Source organism: Curcuma longa, chromosome 4 (assembly GCF_044706935.1).
Source record: "Curcuma longa cultivar G26 ecotype Majalengka, Jawa Barat chromosome 4, ITB_CL_G26_1.1, whole genome shotgun sequence".
NCBI lineage: Eukaryota > Viridiplantae > Streptophyta > Magnoliopsida > Zingiberales > Zingiberaceae > Curcuma > Curcuma longa.
In genome coordinates this window covers 10,059,062-10,081,049 of record NC_133864.1, presented here as the reverse complement: position 1 = coordinate 10,081,049, position 21,988 = coordinate 10,059,062, and the positions used below count along the sequence as shown (strand labels likewise).

The following is a 21,988-nucleotide window of genomic DNA, read 5'->3' as shown; positions in this document are numbered from 1 at the left end:
AGAGAATGAACACATTGCTTGCTTACTATTGCTTGTTTACTTAGCTCTGGATCTCCAGATGGTCTGACAACTTATTAATGAGCTCATATTGTTAGTTTGTTTTTTTTTTGACCAATTAGTTCACAAATTGACAAATTATTTGGTAGAATTTAATCCATTTTCAATGATGAATTATTGAAAATTGATTTGATAGAGAAAATGATGATTTGTTTTTGTGTGCGAATGCCGTGTTGTTTTCATGCATCAATTTGATAGAGAAAGGAGGAAGAAAAAGTAAAAGAGCAATGTTTTATTTTCATTTGTTGGAAAAAGTTGATGTTTAATTTGATTCGATCTAAGAAAGTGGCAATAGTTGTTTTTGAGTGAGATTGGATTGTTCAACGGTAGAATTGGTTTGCTAACAAGGATGGAGATTGATTTTGAAGAAGAAGGATGTTTGGTGATTGTTTTTGCTGTTTTTGCACTGTATTAGAGGTAAGATTGTTATCTGTTCTTGTTGTGATGGAAATGTATAGTAATTTATGGGTTGCTAGAAGCGCGGGGTTTCTTGTTCCAGTGACGCCGCCGGCCGGATATTACTTTGGTGGCGGCGGCGGCGCTTTGGAATCGGATTTGGCGTAATTAAAATGGCGAAGAGATTGATTATATCACGGGATCCATGGAGGTCTCGACGAGGCGAGTCTGCTTGTTAGAGCCATACCGGTTTTCCTCGACGCCGACGACGCGGCGGTAGGTTCGGTGGTACTGCTCATAGTTGAGAGCTTCTGCTCCGGCGCCGTCGACGAAGCTCCGAACCGAAAGCGGCTCCTCCGTATGCTCCATGGCCACGAGCTCATCCACCGCGTCACGGTGATGGAAGGAGCCGACGTAGGGATCCCGCTGGGTTGTTTCTAAAAATGGGTTTCAGAGTTTAGGGTTTTGGGCCAAGTCAATGGGGAGTCTCTTTATTTGGGCTGTTGGCCCAATTCTCCAGCGCTACAAACGACTCGACCACGAAAACCCTGAAACCATCGGCGGCGGAGACAGACGACTTGGCGTGGGAGCGCGATGGCGTTGGCGCCGAAGACGAGGGAGTTAGCGAAGCGAACGGGCAAGTTCCTAGAGGAGGCGCTCTACAGGCGCCTCTTCCGGGAGGGCAACTCCCCAATGAGCGTGCGGAAGCATCTCGAGGAGTTCCTCAAGAGCCGCAAGCGCGTCCACAAATGGGAGGTTGGCGCCGCCATCCGCAGGCTGCGCGATCACAAGCTGTTCCGCCTCGCTGTCAGGGTACCTTTCGAACCTCTCTCTCTTTCTCCTGGATAGAAAATTTTCCCGGGACGAAGTAAAGGAAGGATCTTGCTTGCTTGTTCATGGAATTGTTTTAGAAATACTCTCCGTTCCTGCCTATTGACGTGCTCGATATAATCTGTGAACTCGGTTGCAAATCTTTTGGGTAATCCAACTCATTTGTCGTTCGTGAGCTGGTCAGATATCATGTCAAATTCGGTGAATTGCCTGGTTGGTTTTGAAAGGCCATTCCAGTGCTATCAATCTAAGAGCTTTCTCTTGATTACTCAAGGATCCAGCTAATTTTATGCTTCGCCTGATTTGAGATAGAAGTAAACATGATTTATGCCACCAATCTGTTATAAGAATATACATGTGAGCTGAACTATTTTGTTTAGTGCATATATGTTTGTAATTATATTGCCGACTTGGATACTTCAGTTCCATGATTGAACAGTTATGAATGATGCTTTTGGATGATCTTATGAGTCAATGTTAACAATCACATCTGCTGAAAAGATTTTGCTGATTGGTTTAAGTGTTATAGGAAATTCTGTCTGAGATTTTCAATCTATTTATGTTACAAAGTTGGACTTGCTATCTCTTGCTTAAGATTTACAGTGGCACTAATTATTGAAAATGAGCTGTAGACATTTCTTAGGTTGCAAGCAAGCTAAACTTGTACTTACGTGAAGCAGGATCATGTATTCAAGAAGAAACCTTGAGAACAAGGACTAAATTGGCTGTAGAAAAAGTAGATTTGCAATTGTTCAAGCTTGTGTGAGTTAAATTAATAGAAATAACTCAAAATATCTATGAAAATGGATCGGCAAGTCTGGCTATGGAAAGAAAGAAAACTATCAAAATATTTAGTGGAAGATGATTGCTGAAGAGGATAGAGATAAAAATTTACACCTTTGCAGCCTGTGATTTACACCAAGGTCAATTGCATCTCACCTCTAGATCTAGGTCCGTCAATTTTAAAATTATTCAGAAAGAAATCAAACCATGTCATGTGTATATGTAAGCTAGGATCGGCAGTCGTCTTAAACTCAGCAAGGAACCAATGAAGACTGATCTAGTATATATAGAAAAATGTAATCAGTTGCTAGCAGTTACAAACCAAATACAACATAACTTAGACATTGACTTGATGGCACACTTCCTAAAAGTAGAACTTTGATATGCTTGATGCCATTGGAGGTCACCTGATGTAAGCATTGTGTCGTATCATTGATTCGTGGCCTACTTAGATTTGCAATCTGAATCGCAAAGATCAGGCTAATACTCTGATTCGCATTAGTTACAGGTATAAGGTTCCAATTGGGTATGTTGAATTTGTTGTATGAAGATCTATGTTGTACGTTGAGTTTGTATGAATGAAATTCATGTAAATGGAACAAGTTGTTGCGTAATGGAATTCATGTTATGTTTGATGTGTGCAATGTTGTTAAGAATATTGTTGAATTAGTTCATGTGTATGTTATATCAGTGACCGATTTTTGTGGTTGCCATGAATTGAATAATGAACATGCTCTTGTCTTTGTAAAGTTGTTGTATTTTATGTGAAATAGAAATAAATACGTATTTAGGGTGGATGATTGATTTTAGTGTATAGGAATGAATAATGATGATCAACAAATAAAAATCCCGCACCAAATATCTAGGATAAATTTTCATTATTGAGTCCATGAGAGATGACCCAGGCCTCTACTATATTACTTAAAGCGAAAAATAGGGATTTGGTTAATAATTATAAATTTTTAAGTTTGAAAATGACAACATCAAAATTTTGGTGTTGTTGTCGGGGATTGAATCTGGGTCACCCGCATGATAGGCGGGAGTACCCAGGGCGATCAGGGATCAAGGGTCTCCCTTTTGCAACAATCTATTTTTCCAACGTGAAAGGGGAGTTATTCTATCTCATCTTGTTTTTGTATATACTTCATTACTTGCTTTATTTTTTTTATTTTATTTTTTCTGTTTGGTAGGATGTGTATAATTACTCATCATTGCTTATTTTATTTTTTTATTTTTGCATATATTTCATTGCTTGTTTAGTTTAAGATGTGTATAATATTTGTCATTCTTTCTTAATAAATAGTTTAGCTTAAGATGTGTATATTTATTTATCATTCTTTCTCAATAATTTCCTCCTGCATGACTCATATCATCTTAGAAATTGTGATAATTTAGTTAACTAAGTTTGTCAATTTTAGAGGTCCATAGTTATGAAAGAGTTTTTGGATTGCATGTGGTTACAACTTAGTGATGGATTCCATGTTGATAAGTTGAGATGATGATTTATATCTACCTAGTGAGGATTAAGCCTTATTGTTATATTTGTTGTGTGACACTTGTGGTGAATGTTACTTTAGAACTTGCTCTGATATATTCTATCGAGACCACATTACCGTGAAGTTGTATGATTTTATGAAAGTCATTTCTTTATTCTTTATTCATTCATTCTCTTTTATTAGCATAGGTTATCGAATAATTCTCATTTTTCCCTACTATCTCTTTCCTTCTTTTTATTGAATTTGGGAACTTTGAATGTTGATATGAGAATTTCGTTTGGGACGGACAAAAGTTTAAGTATGGGATGTGAGTAGATAGTTCACCATTGATAGATCATTAATTTTGTTTTGATTGCTTTTTTATTTTGCAGTATTTTTGTTTTGTTTCATTATATTTTTAGATAGGTGAAAAAAAATTGGGCAAAAAGGGGAAAAATCTGTTTGAAAAAAAAAGTGAAAAAAAATTCATGGAAAAAAATTAAAAAAAACAAAAAGAAAAACAGAATCAGTGAAGAAAAAAATAGAAAAGAAAAAGGGAAAAAAAGTGAAAAAAATAAAAAAAAGTTTAATTTGGTGAAATTGTTTGGGATAGTTGGTAGTAAGTTTTTGCAATTTTTGTTTCTCCTATTAGAAATTTTATTGTAGATATTTTAGAGTATAGGAGAAAGTTAAGAGTTGTTTCTTTGCTATTTAGCTTACCCCATGCTAGTTTAGATTGATATATATTGAACATGATTTTCATTGACTCATCTATGAAGTATATCATTTTTCTCATTTCTCCCACTTATATTCTTGATTTCATTTGTCTCCATTCTTTTTCTATACATACATTGTTTTATTTCTTATTCATTATTCCTTTTTATGTTAATAAATTTTTATAAACTGTGCAACCATGTGCATATGATAGTGGTGGAGATTAGTTGATCACGACGGGAGAAGACATTACTTCGGTTTCGTCGAGATTTGACTCTTGTCTATTTTATCAAATCTGTCCTATCATAATCAACTCAATTATATCCTAAAACAACTTCAACTATCCCAATATTATTCACAAGTGACGTACTCACTGAATCATCATTGCCCTAGCATTATTTATTAATAGTTGAGCGAAGATAAGGTACGTATTCCAAAAACTTAAAAGAGTTCTAGCTAACTATATTATTATTATTATTATTACGTATTTGAATCTATGACCTTTAATCGATTGGTTACCATCCAAGCTTAGCTCCGGACTAATTTAATTATCGATAATTGTAATGATTAAAAGCATAATAAATCAAAAGCAAGTTTATATTTACATTTTATTAAAAGTAAAATGGTCTATTTATTATGTTCCTTCAAAAGCAAGTTTTCTTTACATTTTACTTTTTTTTTTAAAAATCACTCGGATTATGCTTGACCTTGCCGTTGGCTTTGACTTTAGGATTGTATCGTTAAAAATAGACCATTTTCTCCAAAAAGAAACTTTTTTTGTGAATTTAGGATTATTTATTTCCTATAATTTCTCCTAAATTATATATCCTATGAATCTTGTTTCCTGATTACTGAGGTGAATTATTTTAATTATTTTTTCTGCTATTAAGGTATTAAAAGATTTTTTAAAAAAGAAAAATATTAAAAATAAAGATAATATGAATTTTTAAATCTCTCTTAACAGTGTCATAATCAAATTTAAATCATTATTTCTTAGTTGATTTTTAAAAAGAAGAAATGGTGATTATGTATGGGTAATTTTTGCTAATGCATTTGCTTCTTTATCTTCTTATCTTTCTCCTGGTATGTATATATAAAGAGGTGAAAATTGAAGAAAAATAAATAAAATATGAGTTTTTCTCTTCTTCTTAATTTCATCATTGTCATACCAACATCCTACTAAAACATCTTAATTTTCAAAATAAAATTTAATTTAATAAAAAAATCCTAAATCTTAAATTCAAGTCAACTCGGATCAACCTAAACCCAACCCGAATTCAATTCTATCCAAAATCCTCCAATTCAAATTTGAAAATTCTCAACCGATAATTTTCAGATCGATCCACTCAAGTTTTATTGACATGACATGTTCATTTTTAACACCCCTATATAATAGCTTGATAATAACAAAGCTAGATAGTCAAGTAGACATTCTCTGTTTTTTTTAAAGGCTTTAATTTGTGTGAATATGAGATCGAGTCTATTCATTTGTGTGAATATTACTATATGATTTTTTTGTTGTTTTCTTGATTACTGAGGTGAACTATTTTATTTTTGATTTTTTTCGGCACCAAAAGGTTAATTAAATTCGTTCAAAGGAAAATCGAAATTTAATTTATGGACATGCCATCCATGCATATTTCTTTATGCACAAAATAGTATGGTACAAAAGAAGAACACGTTCAAAATATAGAAAGAAAATGGAGGACGACACATATGGACTACTAGTTATATATATATATTAAAACAATAACTCTACATACTCTTCGAATTGTATAGGTTTCATTCATTCGACACAACACTAATTAAGGCGGTTTCGGTGGGAGCGCAGCACTAGGAACGGGGCTACCTACATTAGGGTCACAAATTACGACCCCGTTTTCTACATGGCATGTACTCGCAATAGAAATATTTACGATTGCCATAGGCAAAAGCAACATGAGCCACACAAGCAAACTAGCCATAAGGATGAAAAAACCACACCTGCTCTTCTTTTGCATCTGATCGCTACTGTAACTGACAACCCTAGCAAGGCCTTGTTGCATAAGTCACGAAGGAATAATTGACAAGATTCATAGCTTAATTATACTTTTATAGAGCGAGGAAGAGAGTGAATACATTATTTTCGTACTATTGCTTTCGATCTCCACATGGTTTGACAACTTACTAATGAGTTCATATTGCTAGTTTGTTTTTTTGTCAATTATTTCACAAATTGTCAAACTATTTGGTGGAATTTACTCCATTTTCAAAGATGAATTATTGACAATTGATTTGATAGAGAAAATAGTGATAGTCGTTTTAGTGTGAATTTAGAAAAGTATATTTTCTCCTTTGCCATGTTGTTTTCATGGATCAATTTAGAGTTTTTTTAATGTAAATTTATGTGTGTGTTTTGATTGCTTATTTTCGATATTAAAATCAAAGAATATGAGTTTACCATTTCACATTTACATGATATTCAAGAACATAATGTGCAAAAATAATTTTATTTTTTTACAATAAAAAGCTAAAAAGTCTTCTATGAAAATTTGAATTATAAATAATTAATAAGAAAAAACTAGAAACATGTATAGGAGTAAATATTCAGTTAAAATTGAATTGAACTGAATTTTTTCAAACTAATTGAACCGATTGAATTTTCAAATAAAATTAAAAAAAAACGAACTGATAAAATATCGATTAATTTGATTTTTGATCGAATTAATTAAAATAATTAAAATTTTTAAGCATTATGAAAGATTTATCAATTAGTTAGGGATTTATAACTTCACTTAATTTTTTAGAAAAAATTAAAATTTTGAAATAACCGAATTGAATTTTTAAATTTAATTGGTTCGATTGATTTATTTGATTTAATCGAACTTTTGCTCACTCCTAAATACGTACAATATAATAAATCAAATTTTACATATCCATCGAAAGTTTAACATACATATTCATTCATCAAAAGTTTTTTAGGCATTGTTTTGATGTCTTTCCTTTGGGCCTCTTGGCAAGAAAGGAGAGAAAGGAGGAAAGTTTTGTAGGCATTGTTTGGAGAGGAGGGAGGAAAGTTTTTTAAGCATTGTTTGGATTGCTATAGTATTTAGAGTTTCTATTACAACTTTTAGGGGGTGTTTGGTTGGGGGTTATCATTGATAACCTTGGTTATCTGTCCAAGGTTATCAACGATAACCTTGTTTGATTCAGGTTATGATTGATTCCCAAGTAATACAACATTACCGCCATATCAGCAAATGAGTTATAATCCGGTAATGTGATTACCTTGGCAGCCTAAGGTTTTCTATCCTGAGGTTAACGAATTTTTTCCATTATTACCCTCTGATTTTAAAACTAAGTCAATTAAAAGGTACTATAAAATATAATTAAAATCAAATTATTTAATTCAATAAATTTTAATTTAAATATTTATAAATTAAAAAATAATTTATTTTAAATTTTAAAAAATAAAATTAATGAATTATATTTATTAATTTAATGAATTATTATATTAAAATAATTATTTTAATAAATTATTTTATTAAAAATATATTTTTTAAATTTAAAAAAAATAAAATTAACAAATTATATTTATTAATTTAATAAATTATTTTATTAAAATAATTATTTTTTATGAATTATTTTATTAAAATAAAATTATCATATTATCTTTATTAATTTAATAAATTATTTTATTAAAATAATCATTTTAATAAATTATTTTATTAAAAGAAATATAAATTTATTTTAAATTTAAAAATATAAAATTAAGGAAATATATTTATTAATTTAATGAATTATTTTATTAAAATAATTATTTTAATAAATTATTTTATTAATATATATTTATTTTAAAATTTAAAAAATACAATTAACAAATTATATTTACTATTTTAATAAATTTTTTTATTAAAATAATTATTTTTAATGAATTATTTTATTAAAATAAAATTAACAAATTATACTTATTAATTTAATGAATTATATTAAAATATAATTAATGAAGGGTAATATAGTAAATATAAAACTGGTTATGTTTTATTCCCTCCAAATAAATAAAGTAAACTAAACAACTTTAGGTTATGTTTTATGCCCTATAACCTTGGTTATGTGATTACTAGGTAATCACATAACCAAGGTTATATATCATAACTTGAACCAAACGCACCCTTAGGGTTTTTCTACCATGTTTATGATTTCTACTACAATGTTTTCAATCATGAACTCCAAATTCAAGATTTAAGGGAATTTACATAGTAATTAATTGACTAATGATACTGTTGTAGCAGCAAATCAAAATTTAAAATTTGATTGTCACACTCGATTGATTTGAGATTTATTAATTGATGAATAACAACAGTTGATTGATGACATTGTAGCAACAAATAGAATATTTTAAACTCGACTGATTTGGGATTAATCTATTGATGAACAGTAATAATTGTTGATGATACTATAACAACAAATAGAATATTTTGAACTTGATTGATTTGGGATCAATTGATGAACAATAACAATCAATTGTTGATACTGTTGTAATAAATAGAAGGTTTTGAGTTGGCTATGGTACTTAACTATTTGAGTATTAATTAATTGATGAACAATAATAGTTGTTTGTTTATAGTCAAACTATAATTGGTTAGATCATTTTACATGTGCAATAATCGAATATTCAATTGAATAATTGATTGATGATGATAAATAATCAACTGATAGACGAAAATCATCTCTGACTTGAAGACTATAAAAGAAGGATTTCGAGCAAAGCCAACTTCATTTGTATAAACTTATTTGTTTTGATTTCTTTTGATTTCATTTGTATATTTATATTTGACTTCTATTAGTTTAAGAGATTTTTTCGTCTTAGGAAGATATTACTAGGAGAAGACTTAGTGTAGTATCACTGGGATTAAGTCGTGACATATGAATCAAGGGATGAGTTTCAAATCATGTAAAATTCAAGTGTTTTGCTTGTGTTTTTGTTCACGTATTTATATTTTTCCACTGCATGTTTGATTCTTTATAGGCAAGCACAACGAACGAACGAAATCATAAATTTCTATAATCTCCCTATTATTATTATTATGTATTTGAATCTATGACCTTTAATCGATTGGCTACCTTCCAAGGTTAGCTCCGGACTAATTTAATTGTCGATAATTTTAATGATTAAAAGCATAATAAATCAAAAGCAAGTTTACATTTATATTTTATTAAAAGTAAAATGGTCTATTTAATAGGTTCCTTCAAAAGCAAGTTTTCTTTACATTTTACTTTTTTTTTAAAAAAAAAATGACTCGGATTATGCTTGACCTTGCCGTTGATTTTGACTTTGGCATTCTGTCGTTAAAAATAGATCATCTTTCTCCAAAAAGAAACTTTTTGTGAATTTAGGATTATTTATTTCCTATAATTTCTCCTAAATTATATATCCTATTTATGAGTCTTTTGTTTCTAATTATTTTTTCTGCTATTAAGGCGTTGAAAGATTTTTTTAAAAAGGAAAAATACCAAGAATAAAGATAATAGGGATTTTTAAATCTCTCTTAACAGTGTCATAATCAAATTTAAATCATTATTTCTTAGTTGATTTTTTAAAAGAAGAAATGCTGATTATGTTTAGGAAATTAAATTTTTGCTAATGCATTTGCTTCTTTATCTTCTTATCTTTCTTCTTGTATGTATATATAAGGAGGTGAAAATCGAAGGAAAATAAGTAAAATATGACTTTTAATTTTCTCTTCTTCTTTTATGTTCTTCCGTTAATTCGTAAGTAAATAACTTCTTGTCAAATAAATATTCAAGTCAATTTTAAAATAAAGCTTTCTTTCTATTTACATGATCAATTATTCCATGCACTATCGAAACGAATAGAAAAGTTTTTTTTTCTTTTTAAATTTTTGATTATCTCTTAAAAATAGAAAAATATAAAAACATATAACTAATAATTAATCACAAAACAAAGAAAATCACTATTACAATGCAATGCTTAGATGCATTTTTTCCATAATCCTTTCCTTAGTGAGTGAAAGCCAAAATAAAAAAAAAATCAAAACAATGCTCAAAAAACTTTTCTAAGTAAAAAAAAAACCATTTGCCTAATTGATCCTTGGCTACTTTATCGAATTATATATAATTAACTAATGCATGTTATATAATTGTTGGTTGAAAAGAAGAAAAATCCAAGGTAGACATTATTCTAGATGGATTTGTTGAAAAGAAGAAAAATCTAAGGTAGACTAGTAAATTACACATGGATTGAAATAAGAAATTTCCAAGATAGACTACTAAATTATACATTGATTCCTATTTTTATATATATAGAGAGAGAGATATCGAGCTAAATAATATATGCATCTCCTTAAAATTCCCCTCATGGCTTGGATTAGAGAAAGAAGAGGTGATGTGCCCTTTCTTATTTTTGTAGCTTATTTACTTATATGGTTCATGTTGATTTGGGTGCAAGAAGCGGATAGTCGAACTCCTAGCGGATGTCACATAACGAAAGATGGACAAAAAATTTGTAACCCTGATAGTGGTTCCCATATCCCCAACCCTCCATTGCCTCGCAATACTCCTTAGGGTCGAAAGTATCAAATCAGCTTAATATGTAACAGTGATGAACCGATATATTTGTATGTTTTATTTTTGGATTATATGTGTGAAATTTGATTAGTGTTGAATGAGTGAAACCTGTTTGGCTATACAAATGGAAGTGTATGTTGAGTTGTTGTTTTGAAGCATATATATGTAACTAGTAGTTGATATGTCTCCTCCATTTTCTTTGCTTTGATTGTGTTCTGGTATGTGGATGAATTGAATTTCCATTTTTCTTGTTTTGATTTTTCTTGAAGGAATTTATCCATTTTGATGCTAAAAAAATAATTAAAACAATTCACCTAGCTCAGTGATCAAGAAAACAAATACTAATAATAATAAATCATATAATAATTGCTTCCTTTAAGTGCTTTCTTATTGTTTAAAAATACCTCTGGTTAGTTTAACAATATAACAGTACTTTGCTTCAAAATCTCTAAGAATCAATCATGTCCATTTGCCTTGAAACTCTCTTATCGATTGACCTTACTCATCAATTGATTATCATGTCAAATCCGAAAATCTTGACCTGTTGAGACTTCATTGTTATCTAACATTCGATCAATCTTAATTGTCAGGATTTCCATCATCACCAAGTGTTCGGACTTCTATGATCCACTTGAATTTTCCTTCTTATATCAACTCCCTATTAGATTTATGACCGCTAAGTGTCCAGTCAACCTTGCTCCACTTGGATTTTTCTCTTACCGACTTCTTGTTGGCCACACTTCTGATCATTAAATGTCTGATCAACTTTGATTTACTTGAACTTTCCTCTTATCAACTTTCCGTTGGACTTTCGATCACTAAGTGTTCGGTCAACTTCAATCCACTAAGATTTTCCTTCACCGTTAAGTATTTTGTCAACTTTGATCTACTTGACACCTAATAATGTATTGTTCAAATATTGAAATCCAATTCGAAGTTCGATCAATCTGATAAATCTGAAATCGATTGCAACTGCGCGCGCGTGTATATATATATATCTCTCTCGCATATGAATCCAGGTGTAGTTACCGATTCTTTTAATTAATTAAATCTAAATTAATTTTTAGATTAATTTAAGTAGTTTTCCTTTTGTCAACTAGTCGATCGATCGTTCAAACTACCGAGTGGATTTTTCTTCGCGTCAACGGTCAAGCAATCAATTGCTGTGAATTATCAATTACGCAGAGTGTTTTTCTATTAATATATATTTTCTTTTTTAATATTTGACCTGAACTTTACTATTTTTCTATGAATTCAGAAATAGTCAATTTGTGTGTGAAAAGTTTTTTAGGCAATTAATGTTTTTATGTCGCGATAGATCGATGCTTTATTTCTATTTGTTTGTTTGAGTTTGATTTGTTTAATTATTAACTTGGGAAAAGAAAACTTACTTAATTTTGAGGCAATTGTTGATGTTCGATTCGATCTAAGAAAAAGGCAATAGTTATTACCTCGTCAACGCCTCCGATCGAGGTGGTGGATGCCTGGTGGCTGCGGCTCTAGCATTTTAGGTTTGCCCTTATAGTGCATTGCAATGGAGATTTATTCGCATCTAGAGTGTCTGACCGTTACACCAAAACCCCCGGACTCACAAACAATAAAGTACATGATTCTTTGTGTAAATTATTTATTTTAATTTCTTTATTTTACTTTGTATTTATTTGTAATTGTGTAAATGGTTCATTTTGATATCATTTTTAATTTTTTTTATTTTGTATATATTTATAAAAAATAAGTATTGTAAGATATTTTTTCGTCTCCGAAAAATATTGATCAAGGTTTTGTAATAAATACCTTAGATTCATTCAACAAAACAAATCCAAATTTAATTCATAAATTAACGTACCATCCACGTTTGTTCATACATAAATAATAAATTCGATCTCCATTAAAACAATGAATGATATCAAAGATATATATAGATTACTACTACGTACTAGTTAATTATATGTATTAATTTCATGATCAACCAACAACTCAACATACATATCATTTTCGTAACTGCTACCATTATAATTACACTTAAGCAAACAACACATAAGAGTTTAAAATCACATATATAATTTTACATGATTATGCAACAAAGTAACAAACACTTTAGTTCATCTCACTGTGGAACATATATATATCTCAATCCAGTTTCAAATCTTCGAGCCTAATGCTTTGTTTGAGAGGAGGCGAGAGAAAGCTAGGAAGTGGAGGGGAGGATAAATAAGGAGAAGCAGAACTTTTAACCTCGTTTGGAAAGAAGTAAATTAAAGAAAGAAAAGATAGAGAAGGATAAATTTTAACCTAGCTAGCTTCCATATCCATTAATTAAAATTAAGAAAGATTTTTTTACACTTCAATACTTCTCCTCTCTTATGCTTTAATGAACCTTCTATTCATCCCATCCAAATCCAAATAATTAATCTTAAGGTAGAGTGCGTGGATGTGGGCTTGGAGGTAGTGGAGGTTTAGGATAAATGATAGGAGGCTGAGGATGACATATTTTTTGCCCATATGCTGCTATGTAACATCCACTCGCAGCACAATTTATTTGCCCATTTTCTGCTATGGAACATCCACTCCTAGCCCTAGCCTCACGATTCCGAGAAATGAGGACTCTTGCCTTTATCGGAACCAACAAAACTGAAAATACAAACAAATAAGCCACAAAGATAAGAAAATACTGCACATCACCTCCTCTTCTTCTTCCTCCTCCTCTAAACCAAGCCATGAAGGGACTTAATGTTAAGCCTTGGGATGCGTTATTCATTCATCTCCCTGCCTATATATATATATATATATATATATATGTACTATTCATTTTAATGAATTAAATTTGGATTGTGGTTTAATTAATTTATATATGTAGCTTTCCTTTTTGCCAAATAGTCCACAAAATAATGACGGACGTTTAAACTAAAAGATAGTGAATTTTTCTTCATTTTAATTAATTAAATTTGGATTGTGGTTTAATTAATTTATATATGTAGCTTTCCTTTTTGCCTAATAGTCCACAAAATAATGACGTTTAAACTAAAAGACAGTGAATTTTTCTTCTTGTCAACCAAAACTAATCACTTATATTCCACCGTATCTGCTAGGTTTCATTAGATATATTTTTCTTTTTGAAATTTGACTTGGATTATTCTTGCCTTAGACTTTGACGAAGACTTTTGACTTGGATTATTCCATCACTAGCTAATTAACTTTTTCCTTCTCAAATAATGTACCTTTGGGGACGAGAAATCTTTTGCAATTTCATTATAATAACGAAACAAAAATATAATATTGAATAATAAATGAAATAACTTTATAATAGTAAATTATTACTTTGATCGGTTTTGATTGCTTTAGAATGCTTCTTGCAAGTCTAAAATGTAATAACACTTTTCCTCGTAAGCTCCAAAAATTAACATCAAAATCTTTAAGAAAATCCTCTTTTATAGGTACGTTAGGGGTAAATAACTCTGATCACTTCTTCTTGATTATTGCATGCTCTTCTTTTGAATGCGCAATGAAAAATTTAAATCAAATTCGACACCAAAACATAACATACACAATCTTTAACTTGGATGGTTTACTTAGTTCACTACCTCTCAAGGTAATTACGCCCAAGGTTTAATCCCAACTATTACCACTAGTAATAATAGGGTTTAGAAAAACCACTTAACAATTCACTGCTAGTTTTCATTAGTTGATTGTTCTATCTGAATTCGAACGTTATACCTACAGAATGACTTTTTTCAACTCGACATTGACCACAACAGTCGATTGTTATTCAACATTAATCGATTGTTGACACATTAATTGAGTGTTGCAGCCGAGTTCAAAATATTCTATTCGTTACAACAGTGTCATCAGTCAATTGCTCATACCTATTAGTTGACTAATGATGATCAGTCAAGTTTCCAAATCAACTTAAAAATTTTCTGTTCGCTACAACAATGTAATTACTCGATTGCTTATATCCATTAGTCGACTAATATATAACAAACTCCCTTAAACCCCTTCAAATATGGAACTTTTGATTTAGGAGTTCAACAGTTGATTACTAGTCCATAGCAATCGATTGATGCCTCTATTTCATCTTTACCCAGGTTGAATTCTTACTTAGTATTTGATTGATTTCAACCTATCAAGACTTTTTTTATCTAGCATTCGATCAATTTTGATTTATCAGGACTTCCTTTGCCTAGCATCCAATTAATCTTTACTTGTCGAGACTTCACCATTGCCTAGCGTCCGATTAACCTTGACTTACTGGACGACTTCACCACTATCAAACATTCTATTCTAGGTCCTTGATTTATTTGGACTTTCTTTCTTGTACCTAACATCCGATCCGTCATGACATATTAGGACTTTACTTCTCGTGCCTAAAATTCTATTCTCCATAACCAGCTGTTAGGGCTTCTAATCATCAAGTGTCCAGTCAACCAAAATCCACTTAAATTTTGCATCGTATGTCAACTCCCTATTGGATTTTCAACCCTCAAGTATCCAATCAATTGTAGTCCATTTGGATTTTGTCCTGGTCAATTCTCTGTTGGACTTCCAAACTACTAAATATCCGATTAACTATGACTCACTTGAATTTCTCCATTATTAAGTATCCGATCAAATTTAACTTATTTTTATTTTTCATTTTTACATCAGAAACTCAACTCAAGCCAACTCGAATTTGATTAACTTGAGTAGAGGTCAATTGCATTGATAAATTATTTTTAATTATTTTTAATTTTTAATTTTTATTTTTTTTAAGCACCAAAAAGGTTAATTTCCTGCAAGAAAAATCGAAATTCAATCCATGAACATATCATCCACATTTATGTATACACAAAATAGTATCATACAAGAGAAGAACACAATCAAACCAAAGAAAATGGAGACATATCAACTACTAGTTAAGTAGTTACATATATATATATATATGTTTCAAAACAACAACTCAACATACACTTCGATTTGTATAGCCAAATAGGTTTCACTCATTCAACACTATTTAAGGCGGTTTGGATAGGAGCGGAGCGCTAGCTAGGAACCCTAGCAAGGCCTTGCTGAAGAAGCCATGAAGGAACAATCGGCAAGATTCATAGCTCAATTATACTTTTATAGAGAGAGGAAGAGAGTGAACAGATTGCTTACTATTGCTTGTTTACTTTGCTCTCGATCTGCAGATGATCTGACAACTTATTAATGAGCTCATATTGTTAGTTAGTTTTTTTTTTGGCCAATTAGTTCACAAATTGACAAATTATTTGGTAGAATTTAATTCCATTTCAATGATGAATTATTGAAAATTGATTTGATAGAGAAAATGATGATTTGTTTTTGAGTGCGAATGTCGTGTACATTGTTTTCATGCATCAATTTGATAGAGAAAGGAGGAAGAAAAAGTAAAAGAGCAATGTTTTATTTTCATTTGTTGGAAAAAGTTGATGTTTGATTCGATCTAAGAAAGTGGCAATAGTTGTTTTTGAGTGAGATTGGATTGTTCAACGGTAGAATTGGTTTGCTAACAAGGATGGAGATTAATTTTGAAGAAAAAGGATGTTTGGTGATTGTTTTTGCTGTTTTTGCACTGTATTAGATGTGAGATTGTCATCTGTTCTTGTTGTGATGGAAATGTATAGTAATTTATGGGTTGCTAGAAGCGCGGGGTTTCTTGTTCCAGTGACGCCGCCGGCCGGATATTACTTTGGTGGCGGCGGCGCTTTGGAATCGGATTTGGCGTAATTCAAATGGCGAAGAGATTGATTATATTACGGGATCTATGGAGGTCTCGACGAGGCGAGTCTGCTTGTTAGAGCCATACCGGTTTTCCTCGACGCCGACGACGCGGCGGTAGGTTCGGTGGTACTGCTCATAGTTTAGAGCTTCTGCTCCGGCGCCGTCGACGAAGCTCCGAACCGAAGGCGGCTCTCCTCCGTATGCTCCATGGCCACGAGCTCATCCACCGCGTCACGGTGATGGAAGGAGCCGACGTAGAGATCCCGCTGGGTTGTTTCTAAAAATGGGTTTCAGAGTTTAGGGTTTTGGGCCAAGTCAATGGGGAGTCTCTTTATTTGGGCTGTTGGCCCAATTCTCCAGCACTACAAACGACTCGACCACGAAAACCCTGAAATCATCGGCGGCGGAGAGAGACGACTTGGGGTGGGAGCGCGATGGCGTTGGCGCCGAAGACGAGGGAGTTAGCGAAGCGAACGGGCAAGTTCCTAGAGGAGGCGCTCTACAGGCGCCTCTTCCGGGAGGGCAACTCCCCAATGAGCGTGCGGAAGCATCTCGAGGAGTTCCTCAAGAGCCGCAAGCGCGTCCACAAATGGGAGGTTGGCGCCGCCATCCGCAGGCTGCGGGATCACAAACTGTTCCGCCTCGCTGTCAGGGTACCTATCTAACCTCTCTCTCTTTCTCCTGGACAGAAAATTTTCCTGGGACGAAATAAAGGAAGGATCTTTTTTTTTTGTTCATGGGATTGTTGTAGAAATACTCTCCGTTCCTGCCTATTGACTTGCTCGATATAATCTGTGAACTCGGTTGCAAATCTTTTGGGTAATCCAACTCATTTGTCGTTCGTGAGCTGGTCAGATATCATGTCAAATTCGGTGAATTGCCTGGTTGGTTTTGAAAGGCCATTCCAGTGCTATCAATCTAAGAGCTTTCTCTTGCTTTCTCAAGGATCCAGCAAATTTTATGCTTCGCCTGATTTGAGATAGAAGTAAACATGATTTATGCCACCAATCTGTTATAAGAATATACATGTGAGCTGAACTATTTTGTTTAGTGTATATATGTTTGTAATTATATTGCCGACTTGGATACTTCAGTTCATTGATCGAACCGTTATGAATGATGCTTTTGGATGATATCATGAGTCAATGTTAACAATCACATCTGCTGAAAAGATTTTGCTGATTGGTTTAAGTGTTATAGGAAATTCTGTCTGAGATTTCCAATCTATTTATGATACAAAGTTGGACTTGCTATCTCTTGCTTAAGATTTACAGTGGCACTAATTATCGAGAATGAGCTGTAGACATTTCATAGGTTGCAGCAAGCTAGACTTGTACATACGTGAAGCAGGATCATGTATTCAAGAAGAAACCTTGAGAACAAGGACTAAATTGGCTGTAGAAAAAGTAGATTTGCAATTGATCAAGCTTGTGTGAGTTAAATTCATAGAAATAACTCAAAATATCTATGAAAATGGATCAGCAAGTCTGGCTATGGAAAGAAAGAAAACTATCAAAATATTTAGTGGAAGATGATTGCTGAAGAGGATAGAGATAAAAATTTACACCTTTGCAGCCTGTGATTTACACCAAGGTCAATTGCATCTCACCTCTAGATCTAGGTCCGTCAATTTTAAAATTATTCAGAAAGAAATCAAACCATGTCATGTGTATATGTAAGCTAGGATCGGCAGTCGTCTTAAACTCAGCAAGGAACCAATGAAGACTGATCTAGTATATATAGGAAAATGTAATCAGTTACTAGCAGTTACAAACCAAATACAACATAACTTAGACATTGACTTGATGGCACTCTTCCTAAAAGTAGAACTTTGGTATGCTTGACGCCATTGGAGGTCACCTGATGTAAGCATCATGTCATATCATTGATTCGTGGCCTACTTAGATTTGTGATCTTAATTGCAAAGATCAGGCTAATACCCTGATTCACACTAGTTACAGGTCTAAGGTTCCAATTGGGTGGATTTAGTGGACTTATGAAATTTTAGTAATTGAGTCGGCCTTTTTTCCAATGAGATTCTAAATTACTTTTTTATATATAATTTCAATCGGGTCCTACTTTTGCAACAAGAAAAAAAAATTCTATGAACCTTTTGTTGTTTGCTTTGGGCTTAGAAGAAGTTGAAGAGGATGAAGTTCCATTGCATATCAGATTTTGTTTTTTCGAATGTTCTAAATAGAGGTCGTGCTTGTTTCGGTAGTCTCACAGTCATAAATCCTGCTGAAGTTAACACTTATCTATTTGTTTGCTCAATGAAGTCGTAAGCATGACTTTTTTGTATGCTAAATGAATCTAGAGAGTTGACAATTAATGTTTTCAGGTCATCAATATGTCTGCTATATGTTACATGAAAACTGATATGCTTGCTAAAAGCATGTTATAATTGACGGATTACGCTTTAGAATTCTGATGCAGATACTACCAACTTGCTAAACCTGATATGCAACTTAACACATTAACTTATTCAATACGCACACAAAATTGCCGTAGTAGTAACTAGTAAGGCTAAACAAGCATCAGCTTCTCTGTGTTTGTGGATTTGCTATATTTCAGCTTAGTTTCCTTGTTTTTTCCCCTCTCATAACAAGAACTTGCTGACCATTGTTGATACCATTTCAGCTATCAGAGGCTATGTCTAAAAGAGGAATGAATTTGACTGTGAGTGATCAAGCAATCCATCTTGATCTTGTTGCTAAGGCGAGCGGAATTTCTTTAGCCGAAGAGTACTTTGTCAATCTTCCAGAGTCCTCTAAAAATCAACTTACATATGGTGCACTCCTCAACTGCTACTGCAAAGAACTGGTAACCGAGAAGGCAGAAGCCCTCATGGAAAAAATGAAGGAATTGGGGTTTGCTTCGAGCCCCATGGCCTATAACAGCTTGATGACCATGTACTCTAAAACTGATCAGCAAGGAAAGATTCCAAGCATCATTCAAGAGATGAAAGCCAATGATGTAACGCCGGATTGTTTCACTTACAATATCTGGATGCGGTCTTTTGCTGCCGTGAAAGATATCCCTGAGGTTGAGCGGGTCATAGAAGAGATGAAGAGAGATGGGCGAGTTGAGGCTGATTGGACAACTTACAGTAATCTCGCTTCAATTTATATAGATGCTGGCATGTTTCAGAAAGCGGAAGATGCTCTGAAGGAGTTAGAAAAGATGAACACGACCCATGATGTTGTTGCCTATCAATTCCTCATCACTCTGTATGGCCGCACGGGCAACCTAGTGGAGGTGCATCGAGTATGGCGAGCGCTGAAGGTGGTACGCCATAAGATGGTAAACTTGAGCTATCTGAATATGATCCAGGTGCTGGTCAATCTAAAGGATCTATCTGGTGCTGAGGCATGTTTCAAAGAATGGGATAACAAGCACACATCACATGGTGCTGAGGCATGCTTCAAAGACTATGATATCCGAATTGCTAACGTATTGATAAAAGCTTATATTGATGAAGGAATGCTAGATAAAGCCGTAGATTTAAAGAAACATGCAAAGGAGCGTGGTGGAAGACTCAATGCTAAAACATGGGAGATCTTTATGAATCACCATCTTAAGAATGGGGACATAAAAATGGCACACTGGTGTGCCGACCGTGCAATTAAGAAGGGCAGAAGCCAAGCCAGAATTTGGGTTCCTCCTAGTGAGGCCATTAGTGCCATAATGGCTTACTTCGAGAAAAGGAAGGATGTTTCAGCTGCTGAGGGATTCATTGAGCTTCTACAGAAGGTACAAAAGGACCTAGGACCAGAGGTGTTTGAAAGCCTCATAAGAACATACGCGAACGCCCGGATGAAGAGCCCAGGTATTCGGCGACGCTTGAAGATGGAGAATGTGGTTGTAAGTGCCGATACCGAGAAATTGCTCGAGTCAATCAGCAATGAGTAAGGGGATAATTGTCTATGTGGCCACTTAATTCGAACATATTGCTTGCTTGTGGCTTCTTTCTGGTGTCACAAAACTTCTGATAATGCATTTGGATTTCGGATAACCATGAGCATCTCTTGACTGTTGAAAGAAACATGACCCATGCATTTGCCTTCCAAGGTGATTTGTTTTAGATTATTGCTTTATTTTTATAATTCTGAATTCACTGTGTCACACAAAATGTTGAATCAGATAATTGATTGCTGTCAAATTAGAAATAAATATTCCTATCCTGCAAATTTTGTCTGATTCAACCACAAGAACAATGTGCCATTTTGTCTGTTTATATGATTAGGCATTGGTTGACTCTAACAGCTCTACACGATTCTTGTTTAGTTCATCAGAAATAATTGAAACATGTGGTTTAGTGCTGATGCAATGATGATTCTTTATGCTTTATTTATTTTTTTTTCATTTTAAGTTTCCTTTTTCATTCTTTCTTTCTCTGAGGAGAGTTAGTTTATGTGTTCTAAAAAGAAGACGAACTTTGAATGAATAATCCTAAATAAATAGTAAGATATCTTGATGATTGAGTTGGAGAATAAACTGAATTTCTTTTGCCAACATGTTACTTGGCATTACATGTGCTTGGATAATGATGCTATACATGTGCCTATAGTAGCAAGATCTAAATAGATTGGTGATGCGTCTTTCTTTGTTTTATTGCCTTAAGATTCCGTTTACTTGGAGGGAATGGAGGAGAGACTGAAAGAAATAGAAGAAAATTAAATCTTGTTATCATCTATATGTGCAATTCGTGTGTTGCTGCTGATGTAGTAAATTGATATATTATTTTTTTTAAAAAGGGTTTAATGTTTTAGATTTTAAAGTTCAGAGATGAGATTTTGTCAAATCTGATATTTTCACTTAAAAAAATAAGGATTTAAATATATATATATATATATAATTAATATATTATTTGGGGTATGATGCAATGCCAACGTATTATGATAATGACTACTGACAGTATGCTATTCAATGATTAGCTCAATTTATAGCCTCTACTATTTTTTATTTTCTCTTTCATTTTATAAACAAATACTAAAAATTATCCTTTGTGAATTAACACCCAAGTTTTTATAAATTTGTATTACAATAATTAAGCATATAATTAACACATATTATTATTAACATGCTTAAGTTTAGTATATAATATTGTTAGTTGTGGAAGTCAAGGTAAAACGTATTAAAAAAATAAAATATTAATAATCCTAACACACTCGAAGATTTATTCTTTACTCGGTAAAAAATGGAAATTGGAGGCGTATTTTGATTAAACACCAAACCCTAAAGAGATAATATTATATTTATAGGGGTCTAATTGTTTTTTATCATAAATCATTAACGATCTCCATAAACACACACGTGGACGACCGGCCAGAAATCCCCCAACTTTCGAATATGGTTTTTTGACTCATTTATGGCTTCTATTTAAAAAAATGAATTCTTAATATATTGGAATTTTAAAATATTAAAAATTTATAATAATTAATATA

General features: G+C 32.6%; 1 protein-coding gene across 3 annotated transcripts; it reads left to right on the top strand.

Moving 5' to 3' along the window:
- Positions 1-1,021: 1,021 nt before the first annotated feature.
- LOC141825973 (large ribosomal subunit protein mL101 (rPPR4)) lies at positions 1,022-20,731 on the top strand. 3 transcript variants are annotated; one of them, XM_074713237.1, is made up of 2 exons: positions 1,022-1,266; positions 19,182-20,731. In XM_074713237.1, the coding sequence occupies exons 1-2, from the start codon at positions 1,048-1,050 to the stop codon at positions 20,451-20,453; spliced, it is 1,491 nt and encodes a 496-aa protein (XP_074569338.1). In that variant the 5' UTR covers positions 1,022-1,047; the 3' UTR covers positions 20,454-20,731. The 3 variants fall into 3 exon arrangements, with proteins under 3 accessions (XP_074569338.1, XP_074569337.1, XP_074569339.1); XM_074713236.1 differs by lacking the exon at positions 1,022-1,266 and adding an exon at positions 16,952-17,194; XM_074713238.1 differs by lacking the exon at positions 1,022-1,266 and adding an exon at positions 17,306-17,360.
- The last annotated feature ends 1,257 nt before the right edge of the window (positions 20,732-21,988 follow it).